The sequence below is a fragment of the Pelmatolapia mariae genome, linkage group LG10_11 (assembly GCF_036321145.2).
Source record: "Pelmatolapia mariae isolate MD_Pm_ZW linkage group LG10_11, Pm_UMD_F_2, whole genome shotgun sequence".
Lineage (NCBI taxonomy): Eukaryota > Metazoa > Chordata > Actinopteri > Cichliformes > Cichlidae > Pelmatolapia > Pelmatolapia mariae.
In genome coordinates, this window is record NC_086236.1 from 36,186,532 (window position 1) to 36,210,805 (window position 24,274).

The 24,274-nt window shown below is 45.5% G+C and overlaps 1 protein-coding gene across 11 annotated transcripts in view; it reads right to left on the minus strand.

The window, feature by feature from the left end:
- auts2a (activator of transcription and developmental regulator AUTS2 a) overlaps positions 1-24,274 on the minus strand; it is a 322,613-nt gene that overhangs the window by 20,900 nt on the left and 277,439 nt on the right. For all 11 annotated transcript variants that reach the window (XM_063485344.1, XM_063485342.1, XM_063485346.1 and 8 more), the window contains one exon: positions 15,810-15,858. In XM_063485344.1, the coding sequence (XP_063341414.1) occupies positions 15,810-15,858 (49 nt within the window). The remainder of the gene's footprint in view (positions 1-15,809; positions 15,859-24,274) is intronic.

Here is a 24,274-nt window from a genome sequence, read left to right on the forward strand (position 1 = left end):
CCCAGGTTGGGAGGCATCCTGACAAAGTGATGTCTGTAGAGACCTCCGTGACATCCCAGGCTTCTGTTCGTTGCCGTCACCTCTTCCGTCTCACCCTCCTCAAAATAGCCGCTAGATACATTCGAAACCCTCATACTCATTTCAACCTGCCAGGGATCTCATGGCTCCAATCACACAAAACCAACAACCTGACACATAGCAGGAGCCACGGGACTGGCAGCTGAGCCGTGACCGCTGTGCGTACAGTTATGTAGAGAGCAGAGGTGAAATTCAGAGAGACCTGAACCTGCTGTGCTATGCTAGCAGAGGACGACAGCTTTGATGGTCTTATGTGCCAATGAGTACGATAAGAATGCAATAAGAAGTTTAATCTACACAATTACTTATCATTAACAAAATTCTTAAAACTCACTTTGAAAAATCATCATCTACAAAGAAAATAGTGCAATTTGTAGATAATGTAAAGAAAGTTTAAGAAATGTCACAGAAAACTCTAAAATGTAACTGTAATTAAATTTTTTCTAGCTGTAGAAATCCCTGCTTTGGTTGATTTCTGACTAAGGACAGCACAAGTTGCAATAAACAACATCTCAATCATCACAAACCGTTTGCATGAGGTGGGTCACAGTCACGGCACATGTTGAGAACATCTAGGGAACAGGTGCTAACAGCAGAGGGGGGTCTGCAGGGACACACTGCTGCACATTAGATACTAACATGACAGCAGATGATGCAACAGCAGGTAACCTCTGGCAGTGACTGTGAGTTTGTCCTGTACAGAGGTCTTGTTGTACCTATCTTCTGTTACTGTCGGAAAGGAAGACAGGCACACACTGTTGATGTTTCAGATCATTAAAAAAATGTAACATTAGGCAAAGATAACCCAGGTAAATATATAATAATGTTTTTAAATGATGGTTTAATTTATTAGGGGGGGAAAGCTATCCAAACCTATCTAGTCCCACTAGAAAAAGTAACTGCTCCCACATCAATTATCAGCGATTAACCACATTTTTTGGACAGCTGAGCTCAATTTCACCAGCCAAAGCCCGGCCTATTCAACCAAGAAAGCACTTAAATAGAACCTGACAATATGAAGCAGGCTAAAAGAGCTCTAAAAGCAACACATCGGGCTATGATTTAAATAAGCTCAACAACAAATAAGAAACACAGTCAGTCTAGAAAATGTTACAAAGCCATTTCTAAAACTTTAGGAGTCCAGTGAACCGCTGTGAGAGCCTTTTTCCACAAACGGAGGAACCGTGGAGGAACCGTGGAGGAACCGTGGAGGAACCGTGGAGGAACCGTGAAGGAACAGTGGAGGAACCGTGGTGAAGTGGCAGCTAAAGGCTAATGTCACCATACCTACATGCTGACATTGAGCAGGTATGCTGGTATGACGAATATCTTTAAGTAGCACTAAAATAAAGAAAAACTAAGACTGATGGGACTGAAATGTTTTTGACAACTTTCATAAACAATCATCCGAAATCACTGTAATCCACCCGACACCATCAATATTCTTTATGTTAATCTATCTAATGTTGAAGTGCCTGCCAAAAGCCTAAAATATCAAATCAGTGGTGATGTGAAGAGAAGATTATTAGAAAAATTATTAGACCATTAATATCTGTAGCAAATTTAAGGGAAACAGTCTGGATCAACCAACCAACACTGTAAGTATCATTAAATCATTTAATGACATATTATTGTGTAACTAATGTTTAATGAAATCATTTTGACTGCCAGTCCAGAAGACGTAGGCTGGACCTCGCTGTATATGGTGAGACAAATGTAGCGCGTGGGCTTTAGCACTGCGGTGCATTGATAGGCTGCAAAAGCAAAGCATTAAAAAAAAAAACTATGAAAGGTGAACGTGGACCCCCCAGAGAGACCTCTGATGCTCCACTGTCACCACTTCAACACTCTTGTTGTGCAAAAATCAGCAGAATCAAAGGTGTTGCAGAGTTAGTGCACTGCAGCTGAGACACTCGTGCTCTGCATCAGGCAATCAGAAGAAACTGGTTCATTTGCTATAGAGCTACTGAGGCTGGATTCAAAGCATTGCTGAGAGAAGGCTACGCTCGTCCTTCACGCAGCGTCGTCTGAAAGCATCATCCTGCCTCACATAAACAAACAGAGAGAGGCCGTTTGCTCAACTTCAATCAATTAAAGTGCGCACACAGCCATGAACAAGAATTTGTGGCCCTCACTGAAAACTCTGCCGCTCATTGGTATGCCTCAGTAAACATTAATTATAATCTGTATCTCTCCCTGTGCAGAGCTGGGCTTCCAGACAACAGAAAACATTCCCATTCCTGTGTTTTTCATCCTCAGGTCTTAGCATGGAACCATTTACTCCCTGACACTTGCTCCTCTCCTTTCTCCATATTTTGTTTAACAACAAAATTAGAGTTGTAATTGAGCAGCAAGTGTTGACAGCGCTCTGACCTCGGGAGTGCTTTAGACAGCATATGTTCCCCAAAGAGCTCCTCGGTGAGGGACCGGTTTCTGTTTATTTGTTCTTAATGAAGCCTGCAGTCGCATTAATGGCAGACATCTTTAACAGATCTCCCTCCCACACAGAAGAGAACAATAAACAGCAGGCCACCAGTTTCTGTCAGAGCTCGCACACTCAGTCCACAGCAAAGGGCTCCTTTCTTTTCATGCCTCTGCAGCTTTATGACGTCCAGGCTCACTGCAATCCAGCCCTTCAATTAATACAAAACGTGCTTCACATTAGCAGCAAAGTCCATCTTTTCCCAACAGAACAGCATGGAGGATATATTAGCAAAAGACATGTGAGGGGATCCCTCATGTTTCAGTCCTGCTCTGTAGTGCTCTTGAGCACTGGAGAATGCACACACCACGCGCAGATCATGTCCGGACCTATTCCAAGGAAGACAAACGTTGCAAATTATGCAAATTATCTTCCAGATTTGCAAATTATACAAATGCAGAACAAATAAAGATGATCCAGACAGCTGACGACCAGTTCAGGATTATCCCCATCAATCAACCGTCACCCCTACAGAGGCTTTAAAGTGAGTGTCTGGATGGAGTTTTACTGGGTGGAAGTGGGTATTTCCATTATTCTAACCAAGTATTTCTAAATACGATGTTGGTCAGAAGACTCGAGACTTTTCGAAATTAGTTCCAGAGAAGCTGAAACCCAGCGGCAGTAACCTTAGCTGGGCAAGCGTTGCCCCTGATCTCACAGCTAAAGCCTCCAGAGAATCTCCAGTCTATTAGCTCCTTATCCCTCCCTTCTTCAGCTCTAAAGACTTTAACAGCATTAGCGGCTTTAAGAGCGGTAACATCACACTCAGTGATGCCTCTTTGCATCCCCAGAGTTTCGAGGCACCTCTCAGCAAGGGGGGGTTCACCGTGCACATGTATGCGTATTGGACATTCCCCAGATGGGTGTTTAGGGCTCTGTGGGCCGACAATGATGAATGCTCCCCTGCTGGCTCTCCAGGATTCTCTGTCATGTCAGCAGCTCTCTAAAGCCAGAGCTGCGAGGGGTGTCGGGTTGCAACGCTTGGACATCTCGCCCTGTGGAGGGTCTTGGACTGGAGCTGTTTTATTAGTCCTAGACTCCCAGGGGTGGCAGGCGAAGGGGAGTGGGAAACCAAACAGAAATAAAGCTGGTGGCTGGGGGGAGGTTTGGGGTGAGCGGGGCAACTATTCTGGCTGTGAGAGCGTGACATGTGTAATCTTTCAGTGAGAATACCACAGCGTGCTGATATCACCTCACAGTAACACAAACTGCTGCTTTAACAAGCTGTGATTGAGCAAAAGGCCACAAGCAGTGGGAGGTGGGGGAGAGTTGTTAAGCCGCCTCTCTGAACATCTATATTTCATGGCTGTCTCATTTAGTTTATGAATTTTGTATTACAAGACGGGAAGCCAAAGCATGAGATGAGAAGCCAAGTGCGTATATAAATATAAATAGTGCGACCGCGTGTGTGCGTATGCACAGGGAAGTCATGGTGCACGGTGCGTGCGGTTAACCGAGACATAAAACCCCGACTCCTCTTCTGAGAAAGACCGTCTGTGACTGTGATCCTCTGTGAAATGGTAGCAATCTCGGGTAATTGGGCTTCATAAGCCAATGAATGTTCTGAGCTCTTCTGACAGATGCAAAGCCATAGAAGATCAGCTGCCAGACCACAGCCAATAAGCACTTACACATGTTTACAGTATGACAAGCGTACAAGCGGCAAATGGGAGGAGGAAAACACACGAGTGACAGAAAGGAGCAGAAAGGTGCGGAAACGCTCTCTGTCCCGTCTCCTACCTTTGCTAGCATCCGTCGGCACTGCACTGAAACTCTCTTTGTTGACAGAATGTGTTCGGTCTCCTCTCTCCTGAGTCATAATGAAGACATTTACTAACAGAGAGCTGCAGCGAAAATATTCTTCCACCCACAGCAGGTCTGATTACAGCTGTTTCTGTAATGGCTCTCAACTGCGTCTCGATCTCAGCGCTCAGCCCGACAACATGGAAAATCTTTCCGTCTTAGACAAGCTCTCTGGGCCTAAAGTGTTAGGTCACCTTCCCCCTGAAACTGGCCCTCACCCTCTCCAGCATCACCATCTTTATATGCATATGAGGATGCAGCAGTGGGATCAGTGGCGGGACAGTGTCTCATTTCTAGCTCTCCTTTAGAGAGCAAATCTTTATATATCACCGAGGGTGTGAGGTCAGGCTGAAGGGAACGTAATGGGAGAAGAGCCGGGTCAGGGACTCGATGACGGGCATGCTGGCACAGGTGACCAGCAGAAGGGATGGGTGGAAAGCTGGCCAAAGGGATAGACATCTCCTGCCAGGGGTCTGTGCGGGGCAGCTCTCGGGGGGACACTTGTTGCCGGCGGTTGACAGATCCTCTGCAGGCCTGGCTGTCATGTACTTCGGCTCACTGAGGCTTTGAAATAACAGTAGCGTGTAATGTGTCAGATCCATCCAGTCCGCAGCAATTGGTCAGTGTGCACACACTGTCACACTGGTGTAAATCTACACTGAGAGACAAGGCAGCTGTGGAGCCAACCAGACCGTTTGACCTCAGACATGTCCAGTGTATGCAAGAGAGCTGCTGGGATTTCTCACAGGGCTTGATATCGCTGTAAGAAAATGTGACGTGGCCATTTTTTGTATGCGTGTCATTCCCCGGAGATGCAAAATCTAAAGGCTGCCGAGAGACCCGAGGCGTATCGCGTGTCAGTGCTTCACTTTCTCAGCCAGCCATGAAACGTCTCTGATTCCTTTACCGGTTAAACTTAAGCTGGGTGCATTTTGATTTACACAATACGTCCAAGGCTGGATGGATAAACATCACATTGCTTGCCATTAGCTTTATCACTTTGCTGTTGCGACAGGACTTTTGCAGGAGTGCAGAATATTTACTAACTTGATATTGGAGCAATTTTTGTTTTTGTCATGTAGCAGGTTGTTAAATGTAAGCCGTCTTTCCCCTTGAGCTGTACTAAGGCTTTCCCATCGAGAAAAAAACGGGATGACTCTTTACATTATGGTGTGTGTGTGGTGCATAACCAAAAACCAGAGACACATTGTTTTCAGTCTTGGAGCCGATGGCTTGTTTTTCAGTCAGCGCAACAGCATGAAATTAGCAGGGAGGACATTTCCTGCAGGTGAGTATACAGATGCTATGAAAATATAGCAGGCCAAGCCATAAAGGCTTTGCTATGTGGGACTAAAGCCTGATTTAGACCTCTGTGGGGGAATCTTTTCCATTTCATGCACACTTCCCCACAGCTTCAGCATCCTCCCTCCAGGAATTTCCTGCACAGGAGGAATGACGGTAGAGAACAAGCCAATCACAGTAGTCGTGTGCTGTGCTGACGCCATGTGCAGTTACACCCTACGCTGTACGCCATAGGCTTTTAGAGAGGGGTTTGATTTCCAGCACAAACATAAATCCTCAGCAAAGGCCTGCTGTGAAACAGACATCTACACACAAACAGATTTATTTTTATCTTTTAAGTTAAATGTGGATGAAACTGTTTTCTATCCAGGAGCTTACATTATTTCAGTCTACAAAACTGGACAGGAATACTGACGTGTGTCAGCACAACTCGAGCATTTCACAGCACGCCATTTGGCACCGCGACACGTGTTTCTTGTCAGTCATCGTGGCAGCTTAGAGAAACAATAGACAATCAGAGCGGACAAACTTCAAACACAGACACGCTTAAATCTCAATTACAGTCACATGCTGATAAAAACCCGACTCATAAACAGCTTCCTCCCTCTCACACTCACACACATGAAAAACTACCAGGCAACATGTTCACTGCCAGCCTGGTTGAGATGCATGGCTAGAGCACTGGAGCTGCTCAGCGCTGGCCTGTCCTCCATGAAGACCTGTCAGTTTGTCAGCCAAGCATAGTGGACTATACTAAAGCAGCCCTTGGGGAAGGGGTGACTCCTAATTGTGCAGCTGCCTCTCTGAGGTGATGGACAGCTTTGGCTCCCACTTTCTTATTTTCAAGACTCTCGAGTTGCACTAAGGGGTGCTGACACTCTGCTCATCTGCTGTGTCAAGTGCAGAAAAAGCCCTTTTCCTTCTCTTTTCTTCTCCCTCCCCCTTCTCTCTGTAGCCAGGAGGTAGAGTATGAGAGCAACTGGCTTGCAGCAGTACGCAGAGTGACAGCTCGAGCTGACACGCTGACACCGCCATGATTTCACTGGGGAGAGAAGCATGGAAGGCTGGAAAGAGAAATCTGTCCCCAGAGAGTCATCAGTCTGGGCCTCTTTCACTCTCTTTCAGACGGGGCCAACTGGTTTTACACATGTCCACACTGCGCAGTCAGGCTGTTTGCAAGGATCCGATTCAGTAGAGCCCGAGCTGTGTGTTAAAGCTATAGAAGGAAAACTCAGATAGGCAACAGCTTGAACACTTGGATCAAATGTCTAACGTTCTGGTGAAGCATCGATTGCACACAGCCACTTTTCTTACATTTTCACTGGCATTACACAAGTAGCTAATGTGTCTATGCGAGCGCATGTGCGGGTGTGTCAAGTGCCGTCTCATTACCGCCTTGCTCAGGTTTCACTGCAGTCAGTTTAGCGGGGCACCTGGGGCAGAAATGAAGCTGTTAATGGCTGCCCCTTCTCTCCTATCCTCACGTAGCTGGGGAGAGCAGTGCGGTCTGCTGACGTGGTGGCAAACTTACAAGTTGCTCAGAAAATAAAAAGTAAGCAGCGAGTTTACGCCGGGCCTGAATTCTCACTTTCTCCTGAAGCCTTTTTCTCCAGAAAACTCAGTGCAGCAACATCAACAAACTATTCAAAATAATACCACAAATTAGCCGAGAGCCGCTGGCGAGCTTCAGAGTGATGAGCTATGGCTGTTGGACTGCAGCGCTTGGCGAGGGAGGGTTAGTACAGGGGAGGCTGGTTGGGATTTGAACTGTTTATTTGAACTGTGCCGTCGTCCAAACAGTCAGCTGCCTCTCTACTTTCTCGTCAAGCCCCGGAGCTTAAGCTGGGATTTGCTGTTGGTGGGGAGAGAACAACTTGATATCCCCCTCTGGGCAGCGGCTGCCCTCAGCTTGGGTTACTTTGGGGGAACAATGCAGCCTCTGTCCACGGCCTCCTACTCAGCGAAGACATGGGCTCAGACAGGCTCGCTTGTGTCAGGCGAGGCCAGGGGATTCATACATCACAACACCACACGGCACACTGCCTGAATGCGGGGTTTAGAGAAAAAGCTTCCAAACATGGCGTCCCAGCTTTGCCTCTAAATGGCCCAGCAGAGCCCCTGTCTCAGCACGCTAAGAGCTAAACCAGACACGAAGCCCAACCCAGCGCAACGGCCCGTTTGCTCTTGGCTTAAAAGGCCCCCCTTCTGGGATTTTGGTTTTTGTACAACAGTGTTTACAGTAAAACCTGACACGTGGAATAAGGAGAGGATGCTCGAGCCCTGAAATCAAATAGCTCCCTCCAGAAGCAGCTTAATCTGTAACAGATGGTGACGGTCCAACCGACGTTGATGGGTTTGGGCAGGCTTCTAAGAACAGTGGCCAAAAGCCAGAGAGGACGAACCAAAGAGAGGGTTTCAAAATGGAACAATGTGCAGTTTGTTATGCTTTGTTTATATCAAATGCACATGCCTTAAAATTTCATTTCCAGGATAGCAGTATGATTTCACACACACACACCATCCACCAAGCTTAGAGTGCACCCAACACAAGGGGGAGATGTTGACCTGCAGGTCTGACAGCCATCACTGTGCAGCACATGAATCTCTGCAGAGACGTAACCAACGCCGATGGCCGACGCCGTTTCTGGCCTGCATCACGTGTTACGTTGTGGTTGTGTCCCGGTGCTTTAGATATGAAGCCGGCCACGATAGAAACAATAAAATCCTGGGACTTTGTTCCCTCCTGGTTCCCTGCTTTTTGTTGGTCTTTTTTTGGATGCAATCACACGTTGCATCCAAAACCATCCAGACATTTGTTGAGATGTGTGGCTCATTATATTGTTATTCCTTATAGTAAAGGTTATTATTCTCTCACTCATCCACTGAAAAACAGCACTGAACAAAAAGAGCCAAAAATACATAGGAAGCCTCAACTGTGTGGAACAGGACAGCTGCAACACTGATGCGACACAGCTTTGCATTTCTAGGGAGGTGAAAGGTTACAGTGTCAGTTCCCATGTAGGTTTTCAGAGCGGTCTGTGGTTACGATGGCGTACGTTTAACACAGAAGCCTGATGTAAAGTCTCAAGTATATTTTTGTGTCTGCGAGTCCACATAATGTTATTATTACATGTTAAGTGCGAGGGTTTGTGCAGATGTCGGCATGCGTATACTGCACCAACTATGCCTGCAGCGGACAAGAAAAGCAAATTCTAAAGCCTTGTTTACACTCATGGATGGTTGGAGACCCAACAGCCACAGAGTCATTCCTGTTATACTTCTTTTGCATCAGCTTGAAGTCCACAGTGCGGCGCGCATGTGTAGTTAGTGCACTGTAATGTAAACTTTCCTTGGTCGAGTCTGCGCGGTCACAAAACAATAGGCAGGCATGCAGAGGTGCGCGTGCACCCTCACGGACCCTCGCGCAGTCGTGGATGCGTAAAGTATAACTGAGGCTTAGCAGAAATGTTTGCTCGGCCGTCCGTATCCCCGTCTGCAACGGAGTATTATCAAGGCTTTACAGCACGCCGTCTTTCGTAGTCAGTAGCCTGCATAAGAAATGAAATGTGGGCTGAAACAAATGAAAGCCGTGCAGTGTGTGCAGAGCAGAAACACATGCAAAGGGATCTACAGACTGTCACTAACAAACCAGGATCCTGCTCTGTAGTCCTCTCTAATCTGCCCCGGGGCTCATCAGGGCTTTATTTCTGTACTGCATATTTATGTGAATCAGAGCGGGTGAGAGTGTGTGTGTGTGTGTGTGTGTGTGTGTGTGTGTGTGTGTGTGTGTGTGTCTGTGTGTGTGTGTGTGTGTGAGAAGGGTAAAACCCCTTCTCTTGTGGGAGCAATTAAAGCCTTGCTTCCATCAAACCTGATCAGAGTCTTTGTGCTCGTGCTCTCTCTTAGCCTTTCTGTCTTTACAAGCTGTGTTTACACTTTCACTTCTCCCCCTGTATGTTTTACAAGACTGGATCGGAGAGGAAAAAACTTAAAAAAAGACACCACAGCAGTAAGATGGCAACACACCATAATCTCACTCTAAGCTTCTATATCCTGGCTTCCTGCAGTGAGAGTACACAGATTACAGCTGTGGTCACTTATGTGATACAGGAGACACAATTACAGACACTTTTAGTACGGCCGGCCTTTCAAAATGTTCTATGACCCTTTGAGTCGTTATTCACCTCCTACTTTATCAGACTTTTTGTTGTTTTTGCTCTTTTTAAACAGACTAAATCCTCCACGCTGCTCAGAGCAACACCAACACTGCAGGAGTTAATCATTTCACAGTGGACAGGAAAATCTTGTGTTAATCCCATCTCCTTTTTAGAAACATGGCTGCAAATTTCTGGGGGGAAAAAAATGCCTCAAGTAATTGAAAAGAACCAAAATCGGTTTGCTCCGGTGTCATCTCGGGGCCCGCAGTTACTTCCAAAACACAAACGAGAGTGCCTGATGGCTGCAGGGTGAAAACCTTGAGAAGGGAGACGGCTGTCAGACACACATGGTAGATCATGATAAAAGGTAGATCATCCCAAGCAGCACTCCTTCTTTTATGCATGCACGCATGCGCTTACACACTCATATGCACATTCACCTCTAAGGCACCATGAGGCCTCATTAAGGCAGTCTGCTCTCTCTCTCCCTCTTTGGCAATGTCACCTCTGCCACAGGGACCAAAGACTGACACAGGCATAATTGGCCTGAACACACCAACAGCACGCTGGGAATGGCTGGGTCTTGATAAGTGGGATGTGTGTGCACGTGTGGGGGGGTTTGACCCTGTTAATGCCGCACAGTTGGCAGGAGAGTGGCTCGTGTCACAACGGATCAGTGGATGCTGGTGACGGTGATGGGGGAGGACCTCTCCTGGGAACGGGAGACTGGTGCCCTCCTATTCGCTTCCACTACTTCCAGTGTCTCAATGACACAGAAAAAAACTACTTCAACTACACAACAAATTTAAAAAAAATAGCAGCTACATGTTAAAATGACATATATAGATGATTCACATAAAATAATCTGCAATCCCATAACCCACAAATTTAAATGGATTTAGCAGGAGGCAGATAGAGAGCAAACCCACACTACAGTCATGAATAAACTGAGCATGCTCACAAAATTCATTCCACCTCACGGCAACAAATGCCAAAATGTTACCTTAGACACCTGAGACAAACAGACATGTACAGTAGGAGCCACTCACCATTCAGCTTCTAACCCGCCACATATCTCAGTGTGGCAGACGCGGCGGGGGAGGGCGGCAGGAAAACCAAAGCCTTTCACTTTGATCTCTGGAGTTCAGCCCATTTAAATGTTTGTGTTTGAGATGTAGACCTTTAATTTTGGCCTGATGGGTTCCAGGCTCTTTGGGTTTAGCATGGCATGTCGGATATGGGAGTGTTTACACAGTCTCCCTCCAGCTCTCCCGGTGCTGAAATAAGTGCATTAAGATGGATGGATTTACTTAGTCTCTAACCTCAGGGACTCGGGGAACAAACTCTGAATGACCTCTTTGTGTTACAGGAGGGCACCGAAGGAGACTGGCCCACACTGCTGACTGTGTTTCTTCAGTGTCAACAGACCCACTTACAGCACGTCCTTAAAACCGATCCTCAGTCAACAAACTTGTACCGATGGTGCACCGGCTACAGCCGTGGTCCCCGCCAGCTAGAGCCAAAAAATCAGTTAATGCCAAGCAAATACTTCCAATAAAAACTGTGTGTACACTTATATCAGAAGAGGAAGCAAGGCAGAACTAAGACTCATTTCAACCAAACTATAACGTCTGGAAAAGCTTTTCTTCATAGCTGCAATCAGGACTAATGAGCTGTGATCAATACAAACATTTACATGGGATTTGAAAATATGTCCAGTTGGAAATGACTACATTTTTCATTTTTCCATGGGGACTTGGGCAATTGTTTGCATCTGCAAGGCACTAAATCAACCAGTGCTTCCTTTGATTTGTTAACCTTTGTTTGGCCGTGTCAGTAGATGAGGCATGGCTGAAGTGGCTGCTTTCATGGTCACACTGTAAGATACAGCCTGGGTGATTGTAGCTGTACTCACTGGGCGGGAGGGAGCTTCCCTCTGTGCAGCACAGGATATTGAGCTTCCTTTTTAGCCCTTCCAGCTGTGCATTAAATGCTCCTGGCTGGGTGATGGGTTACCAACAGGAGCAGAGATCGCAGGTGAAACGCCTTCAGTCCGTTTCACTTGTGCATCCCTCAGAGTTAAATCCTTCAGATCACCATATTATTTCTCCAAACAGGCATGCTTATTAAATATCAAAAGAGAGCTCTGATTTGAATTACAGTTGTGTCTGAGCCAAAGCAGGAACAATGCTTTAGTCTAGAGGGATCGGGCAGCAACCTCTCGGTGACCTCGCGCCCCCCGGCAGAGAAAGAGCTCATCCTCGACCGCGGCCGCTTCTCAGAATGCACAAAAGGCCAGCGGTGGTCAGGTCATCTTTCCACTGCGCACCAGGTCAAGTTCCAGAGGCAGCCCTGCTTTCTGGACACCAAAACCCACACAGACGGCAGAGGTCAGCGTGAGGGCAGCGCAGGCAGCCCGGGGCAGTAAACCAACACTGGCGCTGCAAAAGGCCAACCTTCTCTTTCCAGTCGACTGAATGAGTTAGGGAGCTGCCTGGGTGATTTGTGGCGTGATTGTTGCTCTCTATATCACTTGAGATTACAGCAGGTGGTGGCCCACAGCCTAGAAGTACACACAGCTATATCACCAGTCCTCCTCTCAGGAAACGCCGAGAGAATGAGGCAGAGAGAAAAACAAGCCCTCGGCTGCCTCCCACACAGCAGTAATATGCTCACAGGCAATTTTGCTGCCAGCAGAGCTCTCTATGACAATCCAGGGAGCTCTTCAGCTCTGATATCTGCCACAAAAGTTCACCTCCGCTTCTCTCTTTCCACTATTTTTTTAAACAATGCCATCAGCGCTGCAAATTACACCTTCCACATCGCACATTATTCTCTCCCCCGGTGACAGACGTACTCAAGCCTGACACACTTCACTAGCGGCGCTCTTCACAGTGGCGTCAGCCCCGGGTCTCGCTGTAGCACCGCTTCATTTTCACATTAACTCCAGTAAAGCGTGGTGAAATCAGCGTTGTGCTGAGGGGGGGAAACTGAGAATCACTCCACTGTGCACTTCAATTCACCCCCGCACTGAACTTGGTCTCACATCGCAGACACAGCTGCAGGAGATATCTCATGAGGGACGAGCTTCTCCAATATATCTACCAGATGAAATTTTTGGGAAAAAAAGGAAAAGAAAAAGGGGAGAGCTGCTCTGCTGCACCCTTAACTGAAAGGCCACGATGAAGTCATTGCTAACACTAACGGTATTTTAAAGGAGACACAGGTGAGAGCCAAATACATTTCTTTATTATTGCGCATTTAATATCATATTTTTTTACACTTCCAACTGGAAACGTAGATTCTGTTCTCAGTAGATTTTAACAATTCACCCACGAGAACATTCTCAGGCCAACTGATTAAAATGGGACTGCAGACCTTTTTAAATGTCACCCAGCATTGCTTTAATCTGCTGCCGGCTGCACTCGGCAAACAAAGCACCGCGAGCTCAGGCTGGGCTCTCCGATGACAAACTTAGCCGTGTTTCTCTGACAGGCTGTCGATTGACAGTATCATAAAAGATGGGAATGTAACCAAGTGACAAGATATCATTGCCCTGGGAGACAGCTTTAATCATGTGATAGATCTGTCTGCAGACCTTTGTGGTGACACGCTGTGCTGCTTTGTCATCATCAGTATCTGTTCAAGCCAGCACTTCAATCCACTCCCTGGACAGCAGTCAGAGGTTTAATAAAACTCTGTTTTCCACCCACGGAAGCACCTTGGAGCAGCTTAGACTTTACAAAAGTTGTTTATTTCACTGGCGGCCGCGGCTTTCTCGCTGCGGCCAATCCTCCTGCAGAGCACACCAATCAGGTTAACCGACACCTGCAGGTGCACTGACAACCGTGGTAATTAGAGACAACGGTTAATGAAATCCATTCGTGAGCAAAAGTGCGCCCAGGACGAGGAGAACCGCAGAGAGCGACGCACAGCTGACAGCCTCGAGGTGAAGCCGCACGAAGAGCGAAGAAAACAAATCAACGTCTGAAAACACAAAAGACGCATTTTCATCAGTTGGATTTTCTTTTCAAAATGCAGCGTATGCCTCAGGCTTTAGAGGGAACACAGAAAATACACTGTAATTATCGAGTAGGTGAGAAGGCTGTTAGATTAAAAGATGAGGGACCAGCACTAAGCCTTCAAAGAGACCCGAGCTCGCCCTGGGCTGATTTCCAGTCTTGCGGCAGTAGAAGGAAAAAACACACACACACACACACACACACACACACACACACACACACACACCAGCCAAAAGTCAGTCATTACCAAAGCTGCACATCAGCAGCAGAATTACAATGGCCTTTTCTTCACTTTGTTATTTTAAGGATTATTAGCTTTATTCCAATGAGTCACAAGATTATTAACAACCTCTGTCAAAACGAACATTGGGTGCATAAACTGCACAGAAACGCTGTAACAACACTGTGTCACAGAAACGTCAAGCTAGTAGAAAATCAGCATAAAGTGATTTTTTTCACTTCATGATCTGCTGAGTTTAAAATCTACAATATGTTTGATATGTTCACGTATTGAATATTCGAGTAGAATAAACATGTTATGAACCATTTCTTCACTGAAGAGCTTCGTAACAAATAAACCCTTGCTTTGCTTTATGATGAACTGTTCAGGTTTTAGCGGTTACGCCCGACTTTGTCCAAAAGTGCAAAAAGAAATCTGATGTATGAAGAAAGCGCACCAACTGTCAAACAAATGGAGACTTTTTGCACCTGCCTTTGAGCAAATATTGACACTCGTCATCCCACAAACGAGTACTCTCTCTCTCTCTCTCTCTCACACACACACACACACACACACACTATTTTTGCTGGAGCTGTTGCTTGTCCAGAGGTTTGCTGCATTAGCGTGCTGGTAATCCCCTCCAACAAAAACCCACCCGACTCTTTTAATCTCAACACTACCCTCAATAAAAATACCAGTGGTCTCCGCTCTCTCTGCACCTGGATTCTTTTACTCGTCTTTTGCAATTGTGTCAGGCATTAGCATATGGCAGGACTGGATGACAGGGGGCAGAGGTGGTAAAAGAGAAGAAAAGAGGGCATATTTAAATGGAAATAGGGGCCAAGAGAGTGGGCTATCATGGAGCAGAGAGAAAGCAGATTTTGTGTACTGTTTCCCCAGTCAGATCCTTTCATGGTAGGGGAGAGAGGGTGGCCCTCTGTTGATTTAGGCTGCACAAAGGAGGCCTTAATCCTTTCAAGGGAACCAAATCAGTCCGCAGAGAAGCTTCTTGTCAAGCACGGCCATTGAACACCCCAATGGATGCCACAAATCAAGACCGGGAGGGAATCAAAGGCCAGAATATGGGAAGTGTGTATGGAGGTCTGCAACAAGCATTAAGGGTGGGGGGTTGGGGCTACAAGGACCTATCCCAACTATCTCACCCATTTCTACCAAAGCCCCGAAGGGGTCATAACCTTGGTCTCTTAGCCTCCCTCTCGCCCCGCGTGGTAACTCCCCTCCATTACAGAGGAATGTCCTTTCATGGGGGCACCTCCATTATCCCTGAGCCAGAGAAAATGGGGCTGCTTTTAACAGCAAATTAGTGACTTGATAATGAGGTCACATGTGGTGTTGGCACACTGAGGCCATAAACAGATGCCTTTCCTGCCCTCACAGCATTAGTACATCCTCCTCCTGCTCTGGCTTCAGCAAAGGTCCCGGTGCATTTCAGCACATTTGAAACAAAGGCTCACCAAAACGCTCACACAGCCTCACAGCGTCACACACCGACACGGAGAAATATTTTCACATTAGACGATAACTGTTTGTCTCTTCGTGTACGGCGACGTTACATACAGATGCACCCTGGGTAAACTGCTATTGTTTTAAATGCCCACAAATGGGAAATACGTGAAATATGAAGAGAACACCGCACGGAGACAAAGTACACAAATGTCAACGTGGCGATATCTGCAGAAACTGCAATGGTAACAACACATCATCACAGAAACAGAAATGCATACCTTTAACTGCAGCAGTGCTGAAAAATTTCTCGGAGCTGGCATCGGAGACCTGGAAAAAAAAAGAGGAAAACATCACATTCAGCATAGAGTTACAATTCCCCAGGATGACACTGGAGCAAACCCATTTTGGTTCTTTTCTCCTCCACCAAACTTTCCAAACTAAATCCTTTATGACATTTTTAGAGATGATGTACAACAATGCCTGTGCTAACCGAGAGAACAAAACACATATGACACTCACAGTAGTCACTAAAACATAAAGCAAACTCTGGTCTCAAATTAGCAGAAGGTTTTTTTTGTTTGTTTTTTTAAATATACAATTCTGGAAATGTGTTGCTGAGCTGTGTGCTCCAGTTTTACTGGCACGCATGCAGTCATTGTTAGGGCACGTGTGTGCATGCCGCTTTTCCCAAATCCTGTCCATAATTATCAGGACAGCCTGAGTATCGTGATCAAAACCAACACTGGGCATCAGACTGAAACAAAACAAGTGGGACTTCTTATTCTGGCCACTTGATGGCACTGTTGCTCCGTGCCAATTTGTTTTTAAAGCCTCACGATTCCTCCAAGCGTCTCAGGCAGCAGCGCTCCGACACCATCAGCGTGCTAGAATAACATGTGCGGTGATGGGATTTAAACCTGAATTAGACAACAAAAGCCACGCGTAGTTTTTAAAACAGGTCACGCTTAAACTATATTTCAAACACTGATTTTGACACATTTCACATCACCACAAAATGCCACAAAACGCACGTAGTGAAGACGGGAAAGAAACGGAACAACACCCGTTGAGCCCCGTGTGAAGACGGACTGACAGCTTTCTCTGAATAAAACCAATTTCTAATAACTGTCTTTGTGGACTCACTCGCTTTGGTTTTGTTTAATGCAGAAAATGTGAATTCCGGAAGATTACATTTTAAGAGCAGTGCTTTGTTTTCTTGTTGACATGACATAACCTTAATGACAAGAATATTCGAAATCTGCGGCCAGTGACAGCTTAGTTATGCGCACTTGTGTCTTTTATTTTCACCTTAAGCACGGCAATAAATTCAAAATAATAGGAAATGGTGCTCGTGAGAAAGACATTTTTATTATTAAAATCATACACTTGTGTTTTTTCACTAATGCAGCACGGACAGGATGTAAACAATGAAAGCTGCAGGATAAATGGCAACACACAGACCGTTTTCTTTGCACGCTTTAAAAAAGTCTTCCTCACGTTATTTTGCACATTACCACACACAATGACAAACACGTCGTGGATTAAGAAGCGGCTGCGAGCCAGCGCGCATACCTTCGATGTGGCAAGGGTAGCAAGGAGTCAGGATATTACTTTTCTCGGTCTGGTAAATATGGCCTCGTCTCACATTCTGCTTTTCAAATAGTATAATCCATACAAGAGGCAGCGAAGTCTACTCCGTTTAAACTGAAGACAGCCATGCGAAAAGAGAAGAAGCCTTTCCAAGAAAAAAAATCCAAAGCCGTTCACAAAGCTACTGCGCCTTTTGGACAAAGAGAACCATGTGTCTCGCCACGGAGAGCTTTTGCATCAGCAATGAGACGAGAAGGGAGAAAAAAATCCTTTGATCCACCTTCCTTTCCTGCTCGGGACTCAGTGTGTGTGCGTGTGTGATTTTTTCACGTATATTCTCCTGTCGGAAATATCCGTGAGAGGTAACAAACACGATCCTGGAGGGTTTGTGAGTCGGTGCGCAGAAAGGGGCTGCGTCCGATGGAGCAAACCAATCCAACAAAGCGCACGGCCACTTTTCTCCGTGGAGACAGAAACGCAGGGAAATCACACGAGCAGAGAGCAAAAATTCACTAGACCCACTGTCGCGCTGGGTGCTCTGACAGATTCCGATCGTGGGCACGCTACAGCCTCTCCCCGTCCGCTCCTAAGCACCAGACAAACTCCCATTCATCCAGCAACTGCCTGCTTGTGTGCTGCTGCCTTAACGGTCGGGTCCTCCCACTTCCTGATTTCCAGGCGGTCTTGGATTCAACCACAGTAGTCCTCCTTCACAAGATAAACACACTTGTGTTTTTTGGGGGCTTCCGAAAAGCTTGAACCTTGATTGCAGAAGTGCACATCGAAGCATTTACCTTTTGCGTAAATGGCGCGCAAAAGCTTAGACGGCAGCGCACCACAGAAAGATAAGGAGGCAGCGAGAGAGAGAGAGAGAGAACAAGAGGGAAGAAGAGAAAGGCGAGAGGGAGGGGAGAGCCAGGGCAGAAAGATAGTCTGTCACTCTGTACAGAGCAAGATGATGTCAGCCGCTAATGAATTCCCCAGTAGGGTGCTGCTACCGTGAGGGGAGGAAAAACAAAACGCTCCTTTATGAGCAGCATGCACCTCCTCGCAGCCCACAGGCGCTGTCTTCCTGTTGAATCAACTCCCACTCCACTGGCCTGAAGGGAGGTCAACTGGTAATATAAAAAGCACTTTGGGTCATTCAGCCTCCAATTTGAGTGCTGAGCTCTCCGTGGTCCACCCCGACAGACCAGAAAGCTAACTAGCTTCCAGCCCTGAAACTACAGGAAGAAGCCATGCCTACTGACTGTATGAGGCTCCTAGGCTATGTGAGGTTATTTGTTTGGCTGTCCAGGATAACAGAACATTGCACCTTCTAGTTGTTTCCATGTCTTGGTATGACAGCATGTGTATTTTGAAAGCATCATATTGATTTAGAGGAACACTATTCTGCAGGATTCCCACTTCTGATCTGAGAAGCAATGGCGCTCATCCTTTTTTGCCAAAATCACACCAAATGAATCCGGACGGAAAGAAAATCCTCTTAATAGTGCGAGTATTGCATCCTATGGCTTGTCTAATGAGCACTAACCCACTGGCTGGGAGGTCAGTGGATGTACAATAGAGTCACATTGCACAAGCTTTTGCTGCCAGCTCAGCCCGAGCAACCACAGAGCAGAAAACAGACTTAGCTCATAGCTGAGATGCTAATCCGTCCCTCGGTAACGGAGAGACGGAGGATCTGTTGGCTGGCTGGGATAGGCCATACAAACATCAAGTCATGGGAAATGGGATATACAGTGGCCTGAGATTTACAACGGCAAAACAAATCCTCACTTTGAGTTAACACAACAGCATTCCTCCAAACTGGAGTCAGATTCCCAGTCTGATTAAGCAGAACATTTCACATTTAGCAGAAGAGAAAGAATTAAACACACACTTTGTGGGGATGTTTCTGGAAACACTTGCGGCTTACAGAACAAAGAATGTGAAGCACCATCAGGCAATGGGAGGGAGGTGACCGGGAAAAGTCCAGCCACTTGGTTCAGCTACAGAGGACAAATGCTCGGTCACAGAGGGCCTGGGAGAAAGACCAGACCATGTGTTCATCAAGTCAGAGGCTGCTGTTAAGCATCCTTGTGTATGCATTGTGCGCTGAACAGCTTTAACTAATGAAATAATGAACGTCTTGATTGCTGCTGCTCATAGGCTGGGAAAACATCTTTGATCGCTACAGTGAAATGATGTCGCTGTACGCTGCACACCCACGAGCTCTGTGTGAGCACAAGAATAATGCACAAAAAGTCTCAAATGAGGTGCAAATGTAAAAACGGTGGTTACGTGTAATCAGATCACATGGATTCTTATGTTTAAAGCGGTGATTGTGAGGAAACATCAAGAGCGTTTTGTGGTTTGGCTTCTTGATATGTATTTCTGTGACTGCCACTGACAGAAAATGGCTACCAGTCCTTTTCACAGGCCTGTGCGATGCAGCAGCAGCAGCTACGAACAAGCTGTTGTTCTCCATTCGAAATGGTCATTATCAGATGTGAGAGCGACCGCAAGTCTGTGATTACAGCCCCACTGCCAAACAATCGCCCGGATCTCACATTATTTTTAATTCAAATGAAATGGACAGAGACAAACACACATTCAAATGAGAACCCTGCACAATTTCACATGAAAAAAAAAATCTTCTGTGCAAGAGAATGAAGCACCGAGATCAAACGCAATGTCTGGATGAATGCTATGTATCTCAGTAATTGCTGTCTGGGCATGCAAGTTCTATCTATAGAGCATCAGCTTCAACACTGACATTTTGTCATCTTTTATTCTGTTTTTTGGACGCTGATTCTCCACTTCAAAGAAGCCATGAACATGTTTGTCTCCCCCGCAAGCGTGGTTTAATTTTACAGGAACTCTCCTAGATTACAATCACAAGGGACTGGTTTGCCTTTATGAGCCTTCCTGCCATTACGCCAAACTACCCTCATTTAAAATATTACTGATAAGTGTAAGATGAGTGCTGCCAATGTAATATGTTAAAAGCTCTTACTACATTTGCCTGTTGGCTCCAAACTCTGTTGTTGCTTTGCAGTGCTCGTGTATTCAACCTGACACTGAACAGAGTCATCATCATCATCATCAGAGGTGAACAGCATTCATCTCAGGTAGGTGGGTACTTCAGAAGCAGTTTCACTACACACTGAAACCTCTGTCAGAATGATACGCTTGAACCCTTGGTGTAACTGTATGTCTGCAGTCATGTGAAACTGAACGTTTTATGCATTGCTGTGTAAAACTAAATACACCCACGCTGCTTCCATACGGATTTCAGAGGGTAAACTGAAGCCAGGTGCTGCTAATCAAAAACGCTCAATTAAATGACCAGCAGCCAGTGTCAGCACCTCTACAAGCACAAGTTTTGGAAGCTTGCTAGTCTGGAACACGGAGGAACGACATCAGCAATGATCTTAAGGAAGCACCTGGTATAGCCCGACTCGAGCCCATCACTCAACACTGACAGAGATCACTCACCAGCACAAAACATTCAAGACACTTGCCAATCTTCCAAGAAGAGAACATCCCAAAAAATTCAGACTGTGCAATGCAAAGTGCAAAAGACTTTACACTCCTCTGTGCACCAAAGTGTGGTTGCACCTTAAGAAATAAATGTATAAACGAATGCCTGCAATCAGTTGTCCTAACATTCCTCCACAAACATGTGAGAAACTGATAAAGTCATCCAGGTGGTCCTAAAAGCCACTGGATCACGTGGAAGCACTCGCAGTCTCTGAACAGAATACTAGAATGGGAGTGACCACCAGGTATAACCGAGTGTCTGTGGTGAGCCTGCACTGCAATTAGTGTTTGGGAGAAGTTCCTCGTTAAATAAGAACGAAGTCTAACTTCTAGACCAAATTAGAAACAAATAAAATCCCAGATGTTTTGCAAATACTGTGTAATCTGAATTTTTATGTAAGAATTACTAATGACATTTTCTGTTCTTCCTACAGGGAAGCTGATTTTGGCATTCTGGTGCATGCTGATTGGTTAGTCAAACATTTATTATATACTTGTTGCCGTATAGTCCAGCTGTCTGAGATCATCAGTGTGGGCGTTTCTAGAAATGTTCTGCTGAACAGCTGACGGGGCACGATGATATTATTATTTACATAGAAGGATGTACTGAAAAAAGTAACTCCTCACGATGGCTCCGTGAATACGTTTCACTGCAAACAAGAAAGGTTAATAACAAGCAGGGTGAAACCTGCTGTCACACATGATGTTTAGATCTTGCCTCACTCAAGTAATGAACAACAACATTTAAGACATGATTTATTCTGCAGCTGTGTACTTAAGAATGCATGACATAATATTTACATTCTAAATATACTTGCTTTATTCCAACAGCTTATAAAATAAAAGGAGTAAATAGTAGGCCGACCCTGAGCCAAGCAGGGAGCGGTGGGGCAGTGTTGCCCCCGCTACACGAAAAGTCAGAAGTCATTTTTTAAAATTTCGCCTCATAGATATGAGTAAAGCATTATCAACAACACTACTCATTTCTCAAAGAAAAATTTGTGAAGGTTAAACAACTGAAACTTTACACAAAGAAACACAACCACTGCTCACACCCCAGTGGCTCAAACACCGGGAGGGAGCTCTGCTCTGCTGCTATCATCTTAAAGGCAATAACAAAGCCAGCCCAGTTACCTTCGTGCCTTTTATACGCACCGCTGAGGTGGAAGAACAGCGTAATATTCCCGTCTGGAACATGGTGCGTTAAGGGGCTCATGTTGGCGCTGATGCTGTACTCAGCAAGTTTAATATTGATACTTTTTTATATTAGCATGCTAATATTTGCTAATTAGGAAAGGGGAAAAAATACAGCAAAAGGTAATTGGAAACTCATTAGCCCGCAGGTATTTGTTCATAAACCAAAGTATCGGGCAAATTAAAATGTTAGTTTGTTGCCACTGGTGGATGAAAAGATATTATATTCCATCCTGAGGGGAACATCATTGCAAGCCATCCAACAATATTTCAGTGGACTGACTGCTGAACAATGTGTAGCTAAAAATAAGTAATAATTCCACCTTAAAGAAAAGGTTGGAACCTTAGTCGTTACACAATAGATACTGACACCCCACCCCCCAACCACCACTTGATTGGCAGGTGGCGTGACTGAGTTTCTGGAGCTGTTGGACTTATCGAAATAATACCTGATTAAAACCTGTACGGTGTTACAAGGATTATTTTTAAATAAATCCCTGCCTTCAGAGGAAAGGGTGGGATTAGATCACACCCTCCTTGTTGCTTAAGTTCAGAAACATGGAAATGTAGTGCACCTCTAAGAGCTGTGAAATATTTCTAATTGCACACATGCACACCCACACACTTACACATGCCAACACTGCTTCTCACAGACTTTGGAGGGTGGAGAGAGGGCGGTTCATTTTTTTAATATACAAAATGTTATTGTTTTATATATTTATTTATTTTTATTTTTTTACAGTCATTACATCCGACCTTATCTCCCAGAGCCTGCACTGGTTTGTCATTGACAACCGGCTCTAATCTCTCCCCCCTCCTGACAAGCAGTACTGACAGGCCCTTTCTTTCCAATTCCTCAGACACACAGCCAGACATAAATTAATCTGTCACTCATTGCTAATATTAATGTGGGGATGGCACAGGGCTGCAAGCACACAAAAGACAAACGCGTCCAACATTAAAAACCACTACACAAACTGGGACACCACAGCACTGCCAGAGTGGCAAAAGCCTTTGGAAAAGCTGACAGTCTTATCTGTTGAAATGCATCAATCAAAAAAAAAAAAAAAACAGAGAATGAGAGATTTGAGAACTTTTGAGCTCACATCTTCATTTCCATGGAATTGCTTTTCAGTGTTAAACTTGTAACTAAAAATGCTAAAAATGAATCTCCACTTTGCATCTCTGTCCCATCCTGTTCAAACAGCATGGCATTCTGGGAACATTAAGGCAGACTGGTCGACACAGGAATGAAAGCAGCTATCTGATTCAATGACGAAACCCCTAAAAGCAGACGCTCTATGTTATAATAAAGATTCCAGAGCCGAGAGATATGACTCTCACATCATGCCAGCCAGTTAAGCAGCAGAAAAGTATTTCTTCCGGTTGTTAAAAGCCTGCAGAGACCATGTTATCTGCTTATCTGTATCTGCTTATCTCCCCATGGTCTCTGAAAGCAGGCCGGAGCCGTAGGAGTTCAAAATAAATGGCCTGATCAATGGCAGACATTATCTGGATCTGGTAGGCAATAATCAGATCCAGTTGACATCGCAGCCGCAGAAAGAACTGGCCTGTCAGCGGGAACAAGCCTACTGTGCTCGCTATCAGTCTAATGTCGCCGCCGTGGGACTCGCTTTGGAAAACAATGCAGACAAGAAAATTGGTTTAACCTTTCCTGCCTCCAATGCTTTGGTTACATCCAGATTGCAGCCCCCCCCCACCAGTACTCTGCCCAGTCAGAAGAAAAATGGGAGACCTTTTTGGCTAAATTACAGACGTCGCTGTGGAATGTGGTCTGTGGGCAGCAAAGCCGGTGATAATTTCAGACCGATCACTCCCGTCCCTTCTAGCAGAAAGGAGCATATGTGCAGCCCACACCAAACATCCACGGCATCATACATATTTGGCATATTTTACCTTGAACATTTTCATGTAATGTCAGGATAATTACTAAATCTGCGTGCGTATTTTTGGCACTGTCGCTTAATGTTCATATGGAGATTTAATGGACTAAGAAAATGAATTGCATTAGGGTTCGAAACAAAGGCACGTGGCTGGGGAAATCGGGATTTTAATGCACCGAATTCTGAGAAATTATTTGTTTGTGCTGTTTGCTTTCATCTCTACATCATGTTAGTGGCCTTCAGTACATCTCTGAAGTATTACGTTTCGCCTGAAACGACGGCATAAACAAGATTTAGTGCTGCTTGTCATACAAATTCATTAATTATTGTACTCGTAACTTCACCGAGCTGTGATGTCACGTGAGCTCAATGACAAAAACCTCAAAACAATAAATAAATAAATTAGAGCTTGTGTTGCATTCTTTAATTTGACCCCAATTCTTTCTGTGAAGCTTTACCGTGGAGCCGTATCCCAGACAGAAACATTCATAACAGATAACCCACTGCATGACAAAGCCCTAGCTTTCATT